This window comes from Cuculus canorus, chromosome 1 (assembly GCF_017976375.1).
Source record: "Cuculus canorus isolate bCucCan1 chromosome 1, bCucCan1.pri, whole genome shotgun sequence".
NCBI classification, from domain to species: Eukaryota; Metazoa; Chordata; class Aves; order Cuculiformes; family Cuculidae; genus Cuculus; species Cuculus canorus.
Window position 1 is genome coordinate 8,932,697 of NC_071401.1, and position 15,978 is coordinate 8,948,674.

Consider the following 15,978-nt stretch of genomic DNA (forward strand, 5'->3'; position numbering starts at 1 on the left):
TGCACTGAAACTGGATTCTTGTAGTTGAGTTCGCAAACTTGCGGTTGTTCTTGTACGTCATGTACGTCATATACAAGACCATTCAGCCATATCTTGTGTTCAAGCTAATCTATGTGCAATGCTGGATAACAGACCATGCAAGCAGGTCAGAATGAAGCAGCCATTCCATCAGCAGGGTTTCAGACATACATTTCACATCAGAGATATTATCCCATCTCAACTAAATACACTGTCTGTAGATTCCTAACTAAAAAAACCCCTAACCAATACTGCCCGCCTTTCCTTCAATTTCCTTTTTCAGACAATTGAAGAGACACAATTGTTGAGAAAAAAAAACCCAGGCATGTCAACAAGGAGTGATGAAACTGTTACTTACTAGATATGTTAAGCCTAGTGCTTTTTAAATCTAAATGCTAGCTTGGATAAGCATCAATCATGTTGCAACAAATCACTCCTTTGACACAGTGATAAGCCATAGCCCCCAACTCTTCTTATAAACGAGCAATCTCCTTACAAGTCAGTGATCTTGGGGAGGCTCAGCAGTACAGAGCACTTTAAATACTGAGAAACACTGATAGCATTTAAGGTATGTGAACTGTACAGGTAAAAATCAATTGAGATATGTCAGAAGCAGTTCAAAAACTCACAGAATATGCCACAAAAAATTAAAAAATAAACATAAAAGATTAATGGATATTATTAGCTTTTAGATACAGGTCTTGTTTTCTGATGCCTCACAGCAAACACCAATGTCCTAGAAGATCTTGGTAATTACCTTCAGCTGATGGAATTGACCTGAGGGAAGATGCTGAAGACCTTTTCAGCCCAGACAGACTGTAAGAACTCTTTTTGGTCAAGTCTGTTGGTGGAGAAGCATTCTCTGGTCCAGTGACAGAAGCTACACTTTGGCAGTCCGATTCTACATCTGTTTTGGTTGCATCCTCCTTTGATGAAGATTCTGGACTCGTAGTCCATAAGCCTGAACTCTTCTGGCCATTAGAAGAAGTGGGAGAGGCAATCCATGGAATCCCTCCTGATTTCTCCCTGGGCTGTGATAGTGGGCATTTGGTAGAGCTGTTCTGCTCAGACGAATGGGAAGAGAGCGATTCAATACTGCCCATGGGAGTGCTGTCTGGGCTACTGCTGTACGAGTCACCTAGGGAGGAATGAGGAGAGGGAAAAGAGAGCGATCAAAAAAAAATTCATTTCCTAATCATGTGCCTTTCTATCACGCCACCTTTAGCCCCTGGTACCATACCTGGCATCAAATTCATTAAACTGTAGTTTCAAAGGCAGCGATTCTTAAGACGATATATCTATTTAGTCACTATTATCTATTTAGTCATAAGTTTCACATATTTTTAACCTGGAAAGCTGCATTTCTTCGGAGATGAATAATATAGGATACCACACCATTCACCAGTGCATAGGCAGCTATTGCTCACACTTAGTATTTAAACTCTCACTGGCAGTAATCATGGAATATAAACCTATGGAAAATGCAGCATTTGTACTGTGGATACATTTCCTAATATTACAGACTTAAGAATTACTACAGGTCCTCAAGAACAGATGTACCTTAAGTGTGGATTAATTTAGAGTACCAGTTCACGTAAATCTTGAAGAACCAAGGGACACAGCTCATTTGGAAGTCTGCTCTGGTAGAACTGTTAGAACTGGTAGGTAGAACTGTTACCTACTTAATATTTGCTACAGTTTCAATGTTTCTCAATTGTACAGCCAGTAAGTAAAACAGTGATGGCCCACTAGATGAAAATGAATGAAGTTAAACGTTCTAATACTCATATTTACATGAAAATTAATAATCATTCTAAGAAGAAGTGTGATAAGTATACTCTTTCTTCCCAAAATATTAGAGTTTGTTTCTATTTCAGAAAAACAAAGGAATTCTAAGTCGTGGCAAACCTAAGCAGTAGCTGACTTTGAACCAAAGACCACAGCTTCATGCATGTGAAAAAACTAATGGTTTTGATCTTCTGACTTTGACTAAATAGCATTTATTACAGGAGGAGAGGAGGGATTCCATGTGCAGTTTGGCAACCTTAACAATCATCTTACAAGCAAATAAGGTGAACTTCATATAATGAACTCCTCAGAGTTTCAATGCAGACTACATTTAGATTAGAATATGAAGTACAATATAAAAGATTTTTGAACACTGTATGCAATATGAGACTTGCCCAAACCCTAACATCCTTCTTCACCTGAAAGAAGCAAGGAATGTGGTCATTCAATAGTGCAGCTGTGACTCACAGAGGTTAAAAAGCTTACAAACCTCCATCTGCTACACTTGTAATTATTCAAATACAATACTTACTGGATATTATTTAGGCAAGTTAAGATAAGACTTAAAAGGAAAGATAATGAGTCAACAAGAATAAACTTACTATCAGGATCTGCTAGACATGGTGTATATCTTCCTTTGGGTTTACGTGAACCTGTGGAGAGACAAATTGCTCTTGTCCTTCTTGAACCTGATCGGGATTGAGGTTGGGGAAGAGGAATATTGGGATCTGGTGCAGTGTGAAATATCTGCATGATAAAGGAAAAAAAAAAGGAAAATAAATGACATACACAATCAGGTTATGCTTACACTTCCGTTATTAGTACATTTGTTTTCCTTGCCACTGCACCTGAAATTAATTCTGTAGTCTAAATTGTGAAACATAAGATACACGCTTACAACTCCTGCCCAAGAAGTAATATATTTTTTTAAATATTATGAAAAGATTTAAAATTTCTCTGTATTCCTGTGAAAGCTTTTTATATCACAGGAATTGGTTATAGTTGTAATTTATTACAATACAGTTTGTATTTCAGAAACCCACTTCATTTTGCCAAACATGTCAGGTTTGAAGAGGAACATCTCTTTTTTTCAGAGCATCACTTGATTATTATCTTTTACATGCCACTGTTACCACAGGTCAATTTGCTACTTCATTACTGCGGAAAAGTTTTAGGATATCTGTTTACTGGGATCTGACAGAGGTACACGTGACTTTTTAAAGAACTCTTTGCTGATAACCATGGTAAGCTTGCCAGGAAGGACAATACTGAAAGTCCAGTAGTTCGGGTGACTTTCATTTGTATCACCTTTTCTACAATATCCTAGGAATGTGCAACAGAGATCTTGAAAGACCCTAAAACCCCTCTTGGATAGTTCTAGTGAAAATGATAATTGCCTTGGAGGATGACAACAAAAAATGGAAAAAAGAATATAACCAAAAGATTTGCATCCAGATGTCCTTTCTCACCTATTCCTCCTAGGGTAGATTGTAAACTTACTGAGTACCTCTTATGGCATTCTGTGGAAGGAAGTGGAATTACTTCTGTGAAATGGAGAAGAGGTTTTACAGACAAAAATTGCCTATTCACTTAAATTGCTGAAGGAATCAAAAGTGTCCATTCTCCATAGTGTAGAGAGGGGAAAAATGTTGTAGGTTAAATACCATGCAACATCAAAATACATCTCTGAAAGGATTTCTGGATCCCTTATCAGTAGGGCATTCATAGAAGAGGATGAAATGAAGAATGAAAAGATAACTCCATGCCACTCACAGAAATGGAAGAAAGCAAATATACTTCTATGGTGGAAAATACTTTAATGGGTGTCTTGACACACTCTTGAAGGACGTTAATACTGTTTTAGGCATTAGTGAGTAGCACATCAATATAAAAATAAGTCTGTAGAAAGAGAAATAGAGCAAGGGTGATTTAGGTTGTTCAGCCATGATCTTTGCATTGAATGAGTTTGTAATTCTCTGAAGGGGAAATTCAGTGCTCCAAACAGGTAATACATATGCTTTGGAGTTAGAGGCAAGGAAGCTATCAGTATCATACCAATTCTGAGGAGGCCTAATCAAATACAACTGATGATACCACACAGTACTGTCAATACTAACTGACTAACTAGTGCAGGGAATCAGGGTATCGACCAGGACCCGTGCTTCAGCTGAGCAATGTGAAATAGAAGAAACCTGTTCGTTTTGCTAGTTATCAGAGAAGGTGATATATATCCATGAAAGAACCCAAAAATAAAAAAATAAAAGTTCTTTCAATGACCAAGTAAAGGAGGTCTGGATTGTTCTGCTGAGTTCTGAAATCAAATATTTTAAAATAAAATAAAATCTAAGGAGGCTTTTCAGAGAAATCATTTTCTGCAGCGGTAGTATCTGAAAGTAAGTGTTTAAGATTTCATGGGTTTTCCTTCTCAAACCCTGACATGCTTCTTCAGTGTTCCAGGAAAGAGTTTGAGATGGACCTCTGCTGTCACTGGCCTCCCTGGATGAAACAAAGTAAACAAGGAAGAAACAAAAATTTTGCTTTCTTCAAAGCAAAATAAGCACCTTGAGAAGTTTGTATGTTCAAGAGTATTCAAGACTTTTTAAATCACAAAGACATGATAGAGTTAAAACATGTAACTAGGAATAAAACTTTGCCTAAAGACACATTATTGGTTTTGGGGTTTTTTTTTTGCTTTTTTTTTACTTTTGATCTAGTACCTACACACATCAAAAATAACACAGCACACAGAAATGGGAAATTATGCTGGGTTCCATATTGATGCTGCTCAGGAAAAAGGAACTGAAGAATGGTTGGGGCTTCATGACATTAGGTGTGAGTAGATCTCCACTGTGCAGCTGGCGTATCCCCAAAGGACAGCAAGACTCTAACCTGATGCACAAAGAGGAGAATCCATGCATTAACGACGAGTGAACTTTTACCCACTGCTGGCATGAGAGAGATGAAGGAGCTAGGAGCAAAGTTATGACCCTCTTATTCTGTTTTGAAATATAAGAAGAACACAGCAATCTTCAAAAAGCAACTGAAGATGCAAAGCAACTCCTTCATCAAAAAGTGCAAGATTATGCCCTGGATCTGTACCTTGCACAGTCACAAAACACTTGCTAGGAGTACAGATCCATAGCACGGGGGGGAGGAAGAGGTATTCTTTCTATCAATGACTTTCCACAAATGCTAATTTTCTTACTCTTAACGATGGTAATGAAAATGAGATTTTAGTTCCATTTTACCACAAAACAGTCAGATAACATCTTTCTACCTTTTCATAATGCTCTATCAGAATCTCAACGACGATATTCTGAAACTTAATGTTCATCATAGCAGCCACAGTTTCTTCTTGCGCTCTCATCAGAGTTGGTCCAAAGATAACACCGAGGTTGGATACAGTCATTAGATTTTGCTGACTGTGTAATGATACCCTTTAAATGAACACAAACAATATGAAATTAAATAGTTGTGCTGAACTACAGGCAAAAGGCTGTTAAGATTTTCTTTAATAAGATCCCAAGTTCATGTCTCCCTTTAAAAATGTTTTTTAAATGTTCACTTCCACTAGAGTAAAAATGCAGTGTAGTACAACTACAATATTTTCACTAAGGTTCCCAGGCTGCAATAACTTAATGGATAATGAGCATGAATTCCTAGGGTAAGTATTTAAGTTCCAGACATAACCAGCATGGAAAAGCAACTTTGAAGTTCTCCACAGAGAGATCCAGACCATCTAAAGTTTAGGATTCTTAGGGTAGGTAGCTATCTCTCTCCAATAATTATACAGGAACTTAAATACTTGATATTGGATTGACTGAAAAGACTGTGATAAAATGGAGGTCAACCAGAGCTTTCAGGTAAAGGAAAGAAACTTAGTTACTGAAAACACATTGCAATAGGATCTCTTTATTAATGCATTGAAAACACAGGATCAATGGGGTCAGTGAAATCATTGTTTCTGTGGCACAGGTAACACTGAACAATCATCTTCTGTCTTTAAAATATATTAACCTTTTACTTCTGTATATTCTGTTATTGCTTACTGTACCTTTTCTACCATTTTTCTTCTTAGCATAGAATTTAGAAACTTAGTTTTTCCAATAATTTATCAGACAGTAAAATGAAAATCATCAGACAGTAATTCTCAATGCCTTTTTTCTCTTCTTACAAATAAGATTTGCCAAATAACTTTGAAACAACTGCCAGTGACTCCCCAGTCTCAGGTGCCCTATTGCCTCATGTTTAAGAAATACGATGGCAAGGAAAGATTTGATAATTGCCTTAATGCTTCATTTTAATGAATGTGCTACCCAAAAGAATCAGTTATTGAGGCACTTGTTCACATTGTCTTCTTCTGTATCTGCTACCATTGCGAAGCTGAGCAATTTTAGCCATTTCATACATAAATAACCTTTGTACCTTTAAAATTAAGAAACAGTAAAATCTATAAAATACTGCAAGACTAGCAGGTAGGAGCAAACGTTATCCTCTGGTTTGCTCTGACAGCCGTCATTATTCGTGTTTATGTAGACATCTGCTAAACTTCCCTTCCAATTGTTCTTAAAATGTTATACAAACACTAGCAAAATGATCAAACACCACAAATACTATCCCCTTACAAAGATTAAAAAAGGCAGTGACAAAAAGACTGAGATTTCCTCAAGGCTATTGCGGGACTTATTCCTGTTGTTCCTATTGTTAGGAACAGGATCAAACCTATGTCTGGACTCACACATTACCCTTTTTCTCAGTCTTACTGTTGAGTAGGCACTAATGATACCCAGAATGAGTTGCATAGTAGAATTATCTTGATACAGAGGTCCGATAGACTGCACAAGTACTCCTATAATGTAGTAATATGCCGCTTGTATTTTAATAGGAACATTTTAGCACCTCATTTACATCAAGAAACAGGAGAAATATGGGAAAGGAGTTGATATTGTAGACAAAATGATTACAAACTCCAGGAAAATAAATGCCTGTCCTCTTACATGTTTCCTATGTCGCTTCATTAAGTTATGCCAAAAAAAAATTTTTGAAATCTTCCTTCAGAGAGACACACTGACACAGATCGTTATTTGGAAGCCAAATAATGAAAATAACTACCTTGTTAAAGTACAATTGTAGCCAATTATCTTAATCTAATTTTCTCTGTAACAGATATTATGTTTGGTTTAGGTGACCTAAGTGGTGTTTGAAGTCCACTATTATTTTAATGAAAATAGAGTTTTGAATTACTCAGTTTTAGGTTTGTTAGAAAAACCTAAAAAATATTAACTCTTTACAAAGTTACTCTGCTTTGTGCTGCACAGTAACTGTTAAAGTCTCTTACACGTATGTTATGGACTTGTAGCATAAGACAGAAAGTAGTATTTGTCCTGTGTTTGGGTTTCCTTGGTTACAAATTTGGCAGCTTGGTTAATAAAAGGAATGGTGAATTTAATAACATTGCAACCAGAAAGGACTTTCTACAAAGCATTTCAAAGGCTCGATTTCTTACAAAAGAGAAAAAAACAGACCTGTAAATGGATCATTTTGATTACCAATTTCCCCTGACCTAGTCCTGCTGTTGCTGGGCTACTGAATAGATACAGGAGAAGGTAATCAGGCCTTTCAGGTAGCTATAAGGCATTTATTAAGGTGCAGTTGCTTTCTCCTCAAAATCTCTTTCTTTGATACATCACTGGTAAATTTTTGATACTGCCAGACTGCAGACTTCTGACTATATACCTCAGAAAATATGGTGTTATTAAATCATATCGAAGAATGATTTATTCTTTAAAAAGATAAGTAATTTCACTAGGAAGTTTTAAAAACAAAAAACGAGTTACCCAGCTGAAAATAACACCAAAACTTCCTGTGTTTTCCCAGCTGCTGACTGAGTATATACTAAATACAACATCACCTCTCTGCAGGGCACTTTTTGGGATTTGCTGGTTTGTTTGTTTGTTTTTAGTACGATCTACAAGCCACAACATCTGGATCATATTTAATCTTGCATAGTGACACAAAAATCAAGGTAGGCAGAGACATAAAGACCTTAAGACCTAAACCAAGCAAATATATTACCCTCATTATATAACCCATAGTCAAACATATAGTATTTTCACCTAGACACAAATGTATACATAAAGGAACTGAAGAGCTAAAAGAAATAAAGGGAAAGGATGCACATTCCGAAATTGGATTTTAAACAAAAGAATGAAGAAACAGAAGGTCGGGTTGGTGTTTTTCATATTTTTCAATTCACATAAAATTGGGCATTTTATCTGTTCCTTGAAAAAATGCCATACAGTGGTAGGAAAAATATGAGGAAGGAAGATAATTAATACACTCAAGAGAATTATTTTGAATTCAGTCTCATTAGAATTGCTAGCATAAACAACAGCTGGCAAATTATATGAGAAATTAGAAGGAGTGAATTGAATGCTGGAAAAAGAACTGAAAATTTTCAGTGTAAACCCATAAGATTAAATTTATCAGCAATGAGAACTGCATCAAAAACGTGATAGGCAAGAGTTGAAAAGAATGATTAAAGAAGTGAATACTACAGGCATTGTTTTCTGTGGAAATGCAACTGAGGTCATACTGAGAATAAAGAAGTAGCAAAAAGAGGTCAAGGAAGAAATGCTTACTTATAACTAATTTATCATGGAAATAACTGAATTCCTACATATATATATTCCTAATTTTGAGGCTTCGAGACTACTAACTTTTACAAACTCATTAATCCCTCACTAAATGTTTTAACTTTTCAGAGAGTTAGAAAGCAGTAGATATTATATTTTTTAGCTAATAAACCAATACTGTAACAAAACTTAAGAAATTTGCTTTCATCTGGTTCTCTGGGTTACCCTATGTCTAATGAGATGCAAGGTCTGCCTAATCAGCTTTTACAATGGAAGCATTCACAGCAGCTCCTTATCACATTAGTTCTCTGGCAGGTAATAAGGAGATAAAAATAATTTATTAGGGCTAAATAATTTCCTATCAAAGAAATTTTCAAAGTTCTTGTGTCTCTAAGAGGAAGAAAAACTGCAGTAGGCTCCACTGCAAACAGCTTACTGCAGGGTGTGGCTCAAGCTGTGATTAAAAAAGCAAACTAGCTGGGATGTAATGAAAGGAATGAAAACAATATGGACTCCTCTCACGTCTTCTACATATCTCAGTCATGTGGGCCTTGTGTGAACAACTGCTGTTTCAGTATTCACATTCCCAGATCATTGATGAATGTACTAAAAAGTGTACAACTTCCTAAATCAGAAAGAATAATACATATTAAAAAGTATTCAGCAAATAACAGTGAAAACTGATAAAAAGATTTAGTACAACTTGCATCAATAACGTTTGAAGCAGGAACACGATAAATTATAATGTAAATGTAATCATAGCTACTGATGCAAAGAGATATTAGAGAATAAAAACGTCCTTTTTTTCTTAAGGCACGTGCTAAGTGTAACTCAGTGAAGATAAAAGGCCATCAGTTCAGAGAAAAGAAAAATCTTTTCCATCTGACATTTAAATAATACTCAGAGAAGTTGATAAAGCAAGGGAGGTTCAAAAGTGGGATTGGATATTTATATACATATAAAAAAATATAAATAACAATAATTCAAGTTAGTGTTTGCAAATGATACGACGCCTTAGAGAGGAAAATAAGATCAAAATGAAGGATAAATATTATCACATTAGCCTATTCTCCATTTCTGAAACAGCACGGGATCCCAAGTCAGATTCAAAACAGTGTTTTCTATCAAGCTTAGCATAGTTTTAGATGTTTCTTTAATTAGTGCCAATTCTTGTAGTAAATAGGAACATGAGTGAAAACATCGATTTTATAAACATAGTTGGTCATCTTGGTGACTCTTAATGGTCTTATTTGTTTGCTTCTACAGTGAGTATTTTTCAGCTATGTTAAGAAGAGCATTTTAGAAATTCAATGTAATTTCAAGTGCCACTGCTCCAACATAGGGAATGGATCAAGCAACACCGACAAATTTGAAGTGGAAACAATCGCATCTTACAATAATACCAAAGAGAAAAATAAAGAATAATTACTTGACCAAGTGCTTGATAAGGATGTCCAACATCTCTCTGTTCTTCTCTGGTAACTTATGCACAAGTGCATGCACTGCCTCTACTCTGTAGTTCTGATCATCTGACTCTATCAAACAGAAAATAAACATTTTTGATAAATTAGAACACGTTAAGATGCAACTACAAACGGCAACAATGCCTTTATGCTAATATACACATGGATAACAAGGAATCGAACACAAACAACTTTTAAAATGATGAGGACAAATTGATTATATTTATTAAAACATCCTGAAATGGTGTAGTTGCCGCACCAGAAGGACAGGATGTCATCCAGAGCGACCAGGACAGGCTGGAGAAGTGGGCCTCTGAAAACCTCATGAGGTTCAACAAGGCCAAGTGCAAGGTCCTATACCTGGGTCAGGGCAATCCCTATTTTCAGTACACAACGGGAGATGATGTGACTGAGAGCTGCCCTGCAGAGAAGGACTTGGGGGTGCTGGTTGATGAGAAGCTCAACATGAACTTGCAATGTGTGCTGGCAACCCAGAAGGCCAACCATATCCTGGGCTGCATCAAAAGAAGCGTGGCCAGCCGGGCGAGGAAAGTGATTCTGCCCCTCTATTCCTCTGTTGGAATGGGTCCAGAGGAGATGATCAGAAGGCTGGAGTACCTTCCCTATGAGGCCAGGCTGACAGAGTTGGGGTTGTTCAGCCTGGAGAAGAGAAGGCTCCGAGGAGATCTTATAGTGACCTTCCAGTACCTGAAGGGGGCCTACAGGAAAACTGGAGAGAGAATATTCATAAAGGCTTGTGGGGATAGGAACAGGGGAAACGGGTATAAACTGGAGAAGGGCAGATTTAGAGTAGACATAAGGAAGAATTTCTTCACTATGAGAGTGGTGAGACACTGGAACAGGTTGCCAAGGGAAGCTGTGGCTGCCCCATCCCTGGCAGTGTTCCAAGGCCAGGTTGGATGGGGTCTTGGGCAGCCTGATCTAGTGGGATGTCCCTGCCCATGGCAGGCGGGTTGGAACTAGATGATCTTTGAGGTCCCTTCCAACTCTAACTATTTAATGATTCTATGATTCCATGAAATCTGTATTTTAGGTAACTTCCCAAAAGCAGTTGCTGCTGATACTGTAATCAACAAAATTTGATGGTCATTTTGACCCAATATGCGCACTTCAGTGAAATCCAAGATTTTACCCCTTGATATTTAAAATATCTAAAATTCTCGTGTGCCCTCTTTTCTTATGAAGGCAAGAAGAAACAGAGACATAACTTCAAATTCAAAACTGGAGTCATTAGGAAAACAATCTTACTATGCCTGCATCTAATTACTCCATTTAGTAATTAGGAGTAGAAAAGGAGATAACTACAACCCCCCAAAATTTCTCAAGGCACGATGGGAAAATAAGCATCCCTAAATGAGAGGGATAAATGCTATAAAATATTTATCAGTCTGTATAAAACAAGCAAACATAAAAATCGAATTCAAAATTTCATGCAGAATGCAGTGAGACAGAACCTCTATAAACATCGGAACAAATCATTGAACAGCTTCATCTAGTATGAATTCTCTGTTTTGAGGGCTTTCATGTGGGACTGTGCTGTCACATACAGTGACACTGAAGAATTCAATCCATGGCTGGATCATCAAGAAGAAAAATAAGCATAGTAACTAAGTAGATTAAGGATTAGAAACAATATTACTTTCATGAAAGTGTATTTATTACTTTACTTACTAACAGCAACAATGAAATCTTTGTGCAGCTTGAAAGTCATCAGCGGTTCTGAAAGACACCTGATTGTATAAAAAAAAAATTAAAAAGAAAATTTAAAAAAATGCACTACTCAAAGTCTTTTTCAGTTTTATGGGTCCAATTATTATAGCCCCCTACATCGGCATAAAGTAGAGGGCTATCTTGTAGGAAATCCAATTCAGTGATGACTGGTCACAAGTAATATATAAGTCAACCACGTACAAAGTCTGAAAGTCTCTTGAGTTGAACCTGATGTCACTATGTAAGTTAATCAGGGAAATACTACTGGCATGGACTGCAGCACAGAGGCCGCTGTTTTCTGGCTTTGTTATTGGTACAGTGGGCTGCAGTAGCAATCTTTTGCCCAAGAAAGGCAAAACATGATGAAATTCGGGACTGAAATTCTGAACTGAGAGATCCTCACTAAAAGGCAGGCTCTGCTTTGCCTTAAACACACAGCTACTGTTCACTCACATTCTAATTTCACAAATACAGCATCTACAATGATTTATGTTTCTGGAGATTTATTACAAATGTCTTGAAACAAAGCCAGTCTTTCCACTGAAGCATTTCATGAGCATTCCACAACAAATCCTAGGCATATTTTCGAGAGTGAATAGAGATTTCTGATGCTGCCCTGTTACGTGACTGGTTTAGGAGATCAAGATTTTTTTAGAAGGCTCAGAACACCCAGCATTTGTATTTGATGCTTTTTATTATGTTTCTTATATATCAAGACCCAAAGTGGAGTTATCTCAGAAGTACTACAACTCTTGAAAATTCTGTCTTTTATTAGCAAAAATTTTAAGAGAAAATGATCGTGCGGGAAGGATACTGTGCGTGAAGACAGCAACAACATAGGATAAAAAACTATGCTTCTGCACAGATCTTTATGCTGCTCCAGTAATGATTCCAGGAAGCCTTATGCCAACAGCTTAAGAGACTGAGAAAAGAAAGGCTGAGAACAATGTGCTTCCTGGTTAATGTGAAAAAAAATTATATAAAACTATGCAATTAATTAAATTCTGGCAAATTTAGGGCTACATAAGGTATACCTTAATAGGCAGAAAGGGGGTGACAAATTTTATTTTGATAATTGCACATAATCACAGGAATATTAGGCAAGATAATAATATACTCAATTACTACTATGCTAATGGATACACGAAATGTAATACGATATTAATAAGCAAAAGATGAATGGACCAGAAATGGAATATTGAGATTTGTGTAGCATCATACTTACCTGAGGTAGTTTTTCAATCCACTTGTTATTGTTTTATTGTCCCAAAGTTCCATATCAATATCCATATCAGGAGGAGATTTAGGAGCTGGTAGAAATTTGAATTATGATTGTTATAGGTTGGCTAACATACTAACTAGAAAAGCAGCAAAACAGAAGCCGACAGATTAGTTACTTAACTCATGTGATTATTTGTTAGCCAGATTAACTACCACTGATCAATTTAAATCTTTTAATCTCTACCAAAACGTTAATAAAAATCAAGTTAGTACTCGCATTTAGTACCTCTAAATATTAAACATATGTGCTGTATCAAAGTATAAAGTAAGCAAAAGCCAACAGAGAATTACTAATGTATTTGGCTTAGATGTTCAAACACAGGCATAAGATAGTCAAATTAACAAGAAAAGTGAAAGACTAGAACAACTGCCTATTAAACTGAGTTATACTCTGTTACAGAACTGAACTTTGGAACACTACTGAAATACACCAGACAGATTCCAGTAAATAGAACTTTAGAGCTAAAAGTAGAAATGCTTTTTATCAGCAATTTGCTCATGTATATCAATGATGACATGCAGAAATAGAATAACAGTGCACACAACAAACTAGTTAGATGGACCACTCATTTTAAGAGTGCAAACTTAATTTAGTGGCTGTAAGTGCACATATGTAATTGTAAACGTTATGACATACTCTTCTGAGCACGGCAGTTAAGGCAAAAGGGACGACAGTACAGACGCTGCACACTGACAAAGGTTCATTTCAGATACTTACAAAATACAGTATTCATCAGCTTTTGCACTTTAGAGTTTACACCTCCTATCCTATACAGCCCCAGGATTGTAATACCTATATTGGGAAAAGAAGCACAGTGAAAATAAGGAAAATATGATTATTTCAATATATGATGATGCATCCTTGGTGTATGTTTTCAAAACATCTAAATGTATTTATGGAAAATTGTACAATTACATTCTTGAGCACTGCTTTAAGCTACTTAATTCTTATCTAGGATATTAAAAAATGCATTCAACTGAATCCACACAACACTAATCATAATTTTACATTAACAGAACTCTTTTGCATATGAATGACTGATATTAGCAAACAACAAGGAACTGGCTGGGAAGAGTGAAAAGACCTCAAAGCAGTCTTAAAACACATTACATGTAAACAAATTAATCTTACTTAGACTTCAGTGGAATTACTATGTATTCATATTTGCTTAGACCATCACCTCTTCTAATTAAGATTTGATTGATATTTATAGGAGAAAACAACTGTACCCCCAAAATCCAAATACTCTGTACACTGTTGCAATCCTGTAGTTGAAAATTTATGTTATGGATCACCATGCAAAACAAGAGACAGTCAAGTCCCAGTTTACCTATAAGTTTCAACTGTTCATTTTTTTTTTTAATAGCGCAGATACTAATAAGAAATAATACTAAAGTGTGTCATTCTCAAGGTGCTGGTTGATGAGAAGCTTGACATGAGCTAGCAGTGTGCTCGCAGCCCAGAAGTGATTCTGCCCCTCTATTCCTCTCTTGTGAGATCCAACCTGGAATATTGTGTCGAGTTCTGGAATCCTCAACATAAGAAGGATATGGAGCTGTTGGAACAGGTCCATAGGAGGGCTACAAAGATGATCAGAGGGCTGGAGCACCTCCCATATGAGGACAGGCTGAAAGAGTTGGGCTTGTTCAGCCTGGAGAAGAGAAGGCTCCGAGGAGACCTTATAGCGACTTTCCAGTACCTGAAGGAGACTACAAGAAAGCTGGGGAGGGACTGTTTACAACGGCATGTAGTAATAGGACGAGGGGCAATGGGCAACTACTACAGTGTTGATAATCGTTTTTAACTGCCTTTTAAAATCAGCAGGATTTACAAGACTTCCCTTCTGCTCAATTCAGGTCTTCCCATGTAAAAATTGCCCACTTTTCCTTTGAAAACAACATTCCAAAATCTGATTTCACTTAGATTATCAAGGTGTTTTGTTTTGAAACCTTTTTGGTTTTCTCCAAGAAAAATTGCAAGCTTTGAGTCAGCAGAGCAACATCGCATTATCACCTGAGGAACTCAGGTAACAGGGCTCAATGTTGCAGAGAGAGACCACACGGCTTTTGGATTAGAAGAGAGTTACATACTGACAGTTCAGCGCATGGACAGGAAAAGATTACCTCTTTTTTTATGGAAGACAATATAGCCTACCTCTTCACTTGAAAGGGGATAATTAAAAGCTTGCTGTGAATTCCTAGATATCACTTCATGAATAGACCGATCATCATTTTCTTTTTATACATTCCCATTACTACAAATTAGGTTCTAAATATTTAAAAAAACAGATAAATTGTGTGCAAAATGAGTGACTAAAATAATAGGAATCATGCTTTGCAAAAGAAGATGTTTCCAGCAGAGACTATTCATGGCACTTTGTGGTCTTCAGGTTTCACATCAGAAACCAAAGTTGTAAGCTGAGGCTCCCTATAGTTTTAACATGAGAAAGCACAATTCTACACACACTAAAAGACTAAAGATGTGTGCAACTGTGTATTTAGCTGTCTAAACAACATGAAATTATACAAAATGCTTAAAAAACCCATATAAATTATATGTTAGCAACTGTTGTTGGAGCTTGTAACAACAGTTTTAAGTGTAAAGTACACAGATAAAATGTGACAAGTACAAACCAAATGATGGGCACAGTTCAAGGCACAGTTGCAACGCACATAGAACTAATTAAAGTAATATTTGAGAAATAATACCGATAATAATTGAATACACAATAAGTGTTTTAATACACACCTCTTGTTTCTACAGCATGAATACATTTCCTCACAAAGTTGAAACCTGCTTCATTTAAGAACACTATAAAAAAAAAGAAAAAAAGGCAATATTTTCTAACTTACCAATACACAAAATTTCCATGTTTATCTACATTCACACCTTAGACAAGAAGGACTGATACACATCTATCCACAAGATTATGATGTTTATTCTGTAAAAGTATTGTAGATATATCCTTAGCTATGAAATGCCCAACTTCCTAATCATTATTGTATCTTTAGGAGTAGAATATTCTATTGTCTTTCACAGAAATCAGTAGCCCCTCTACACA

The 15,978-nt window shown here is 36.4% G+C and overlaps 1 protein-coding gene across 1 annotated transcript in view; it reads right to left on the reverse strand.

The window, feature by feature from the left end:
- The window catches only part of ARHGAP42 (Rho GTPase activating protein 42), a 161,692-nt gene that overhangs the window by 16,068 nt on the left and 129,646 nt on the right, over positions 1 to 15,978 (reverse strand). The window contains exons 13-20 of the mRNA XM_054074108.1: positions 15,666 to 15,728; positions 13,635 to 13,709; positions 12,861 to 12,945; positions 11,597 to 11,655; positions 9,871 to 9,976; positions 5,084 to 5,243; positions 2,409 to 2,553; positions 776 to 1,156 (exon numbers count right to left, since the gene is read on the reverse strand). Of these exons, the coding sequence (XP_053930083.1) occupies positions 776 to 1,156; positions 2,409 to 2,553; positions 5,084 to 5,243; positions 9,871 to 9,976; positions 11,597 to 11,655; positions 12,861 to 12,945; positions 13,635 to 13,709; positions 15,666 to 15,728 (1,074 nt within the window). The remainder of the gene's footprint in view (positions 1 to 775; positions 1,157 to 2,408; positions 2,554 to 5,083; positions 5,244 to 9,870; positions 9,977 to 11,596; positions 11,656 to 12,860; positions 12,946 to 13,634; positions 13,710 to 15,665; positions 15,729 to 15,978) is intronic.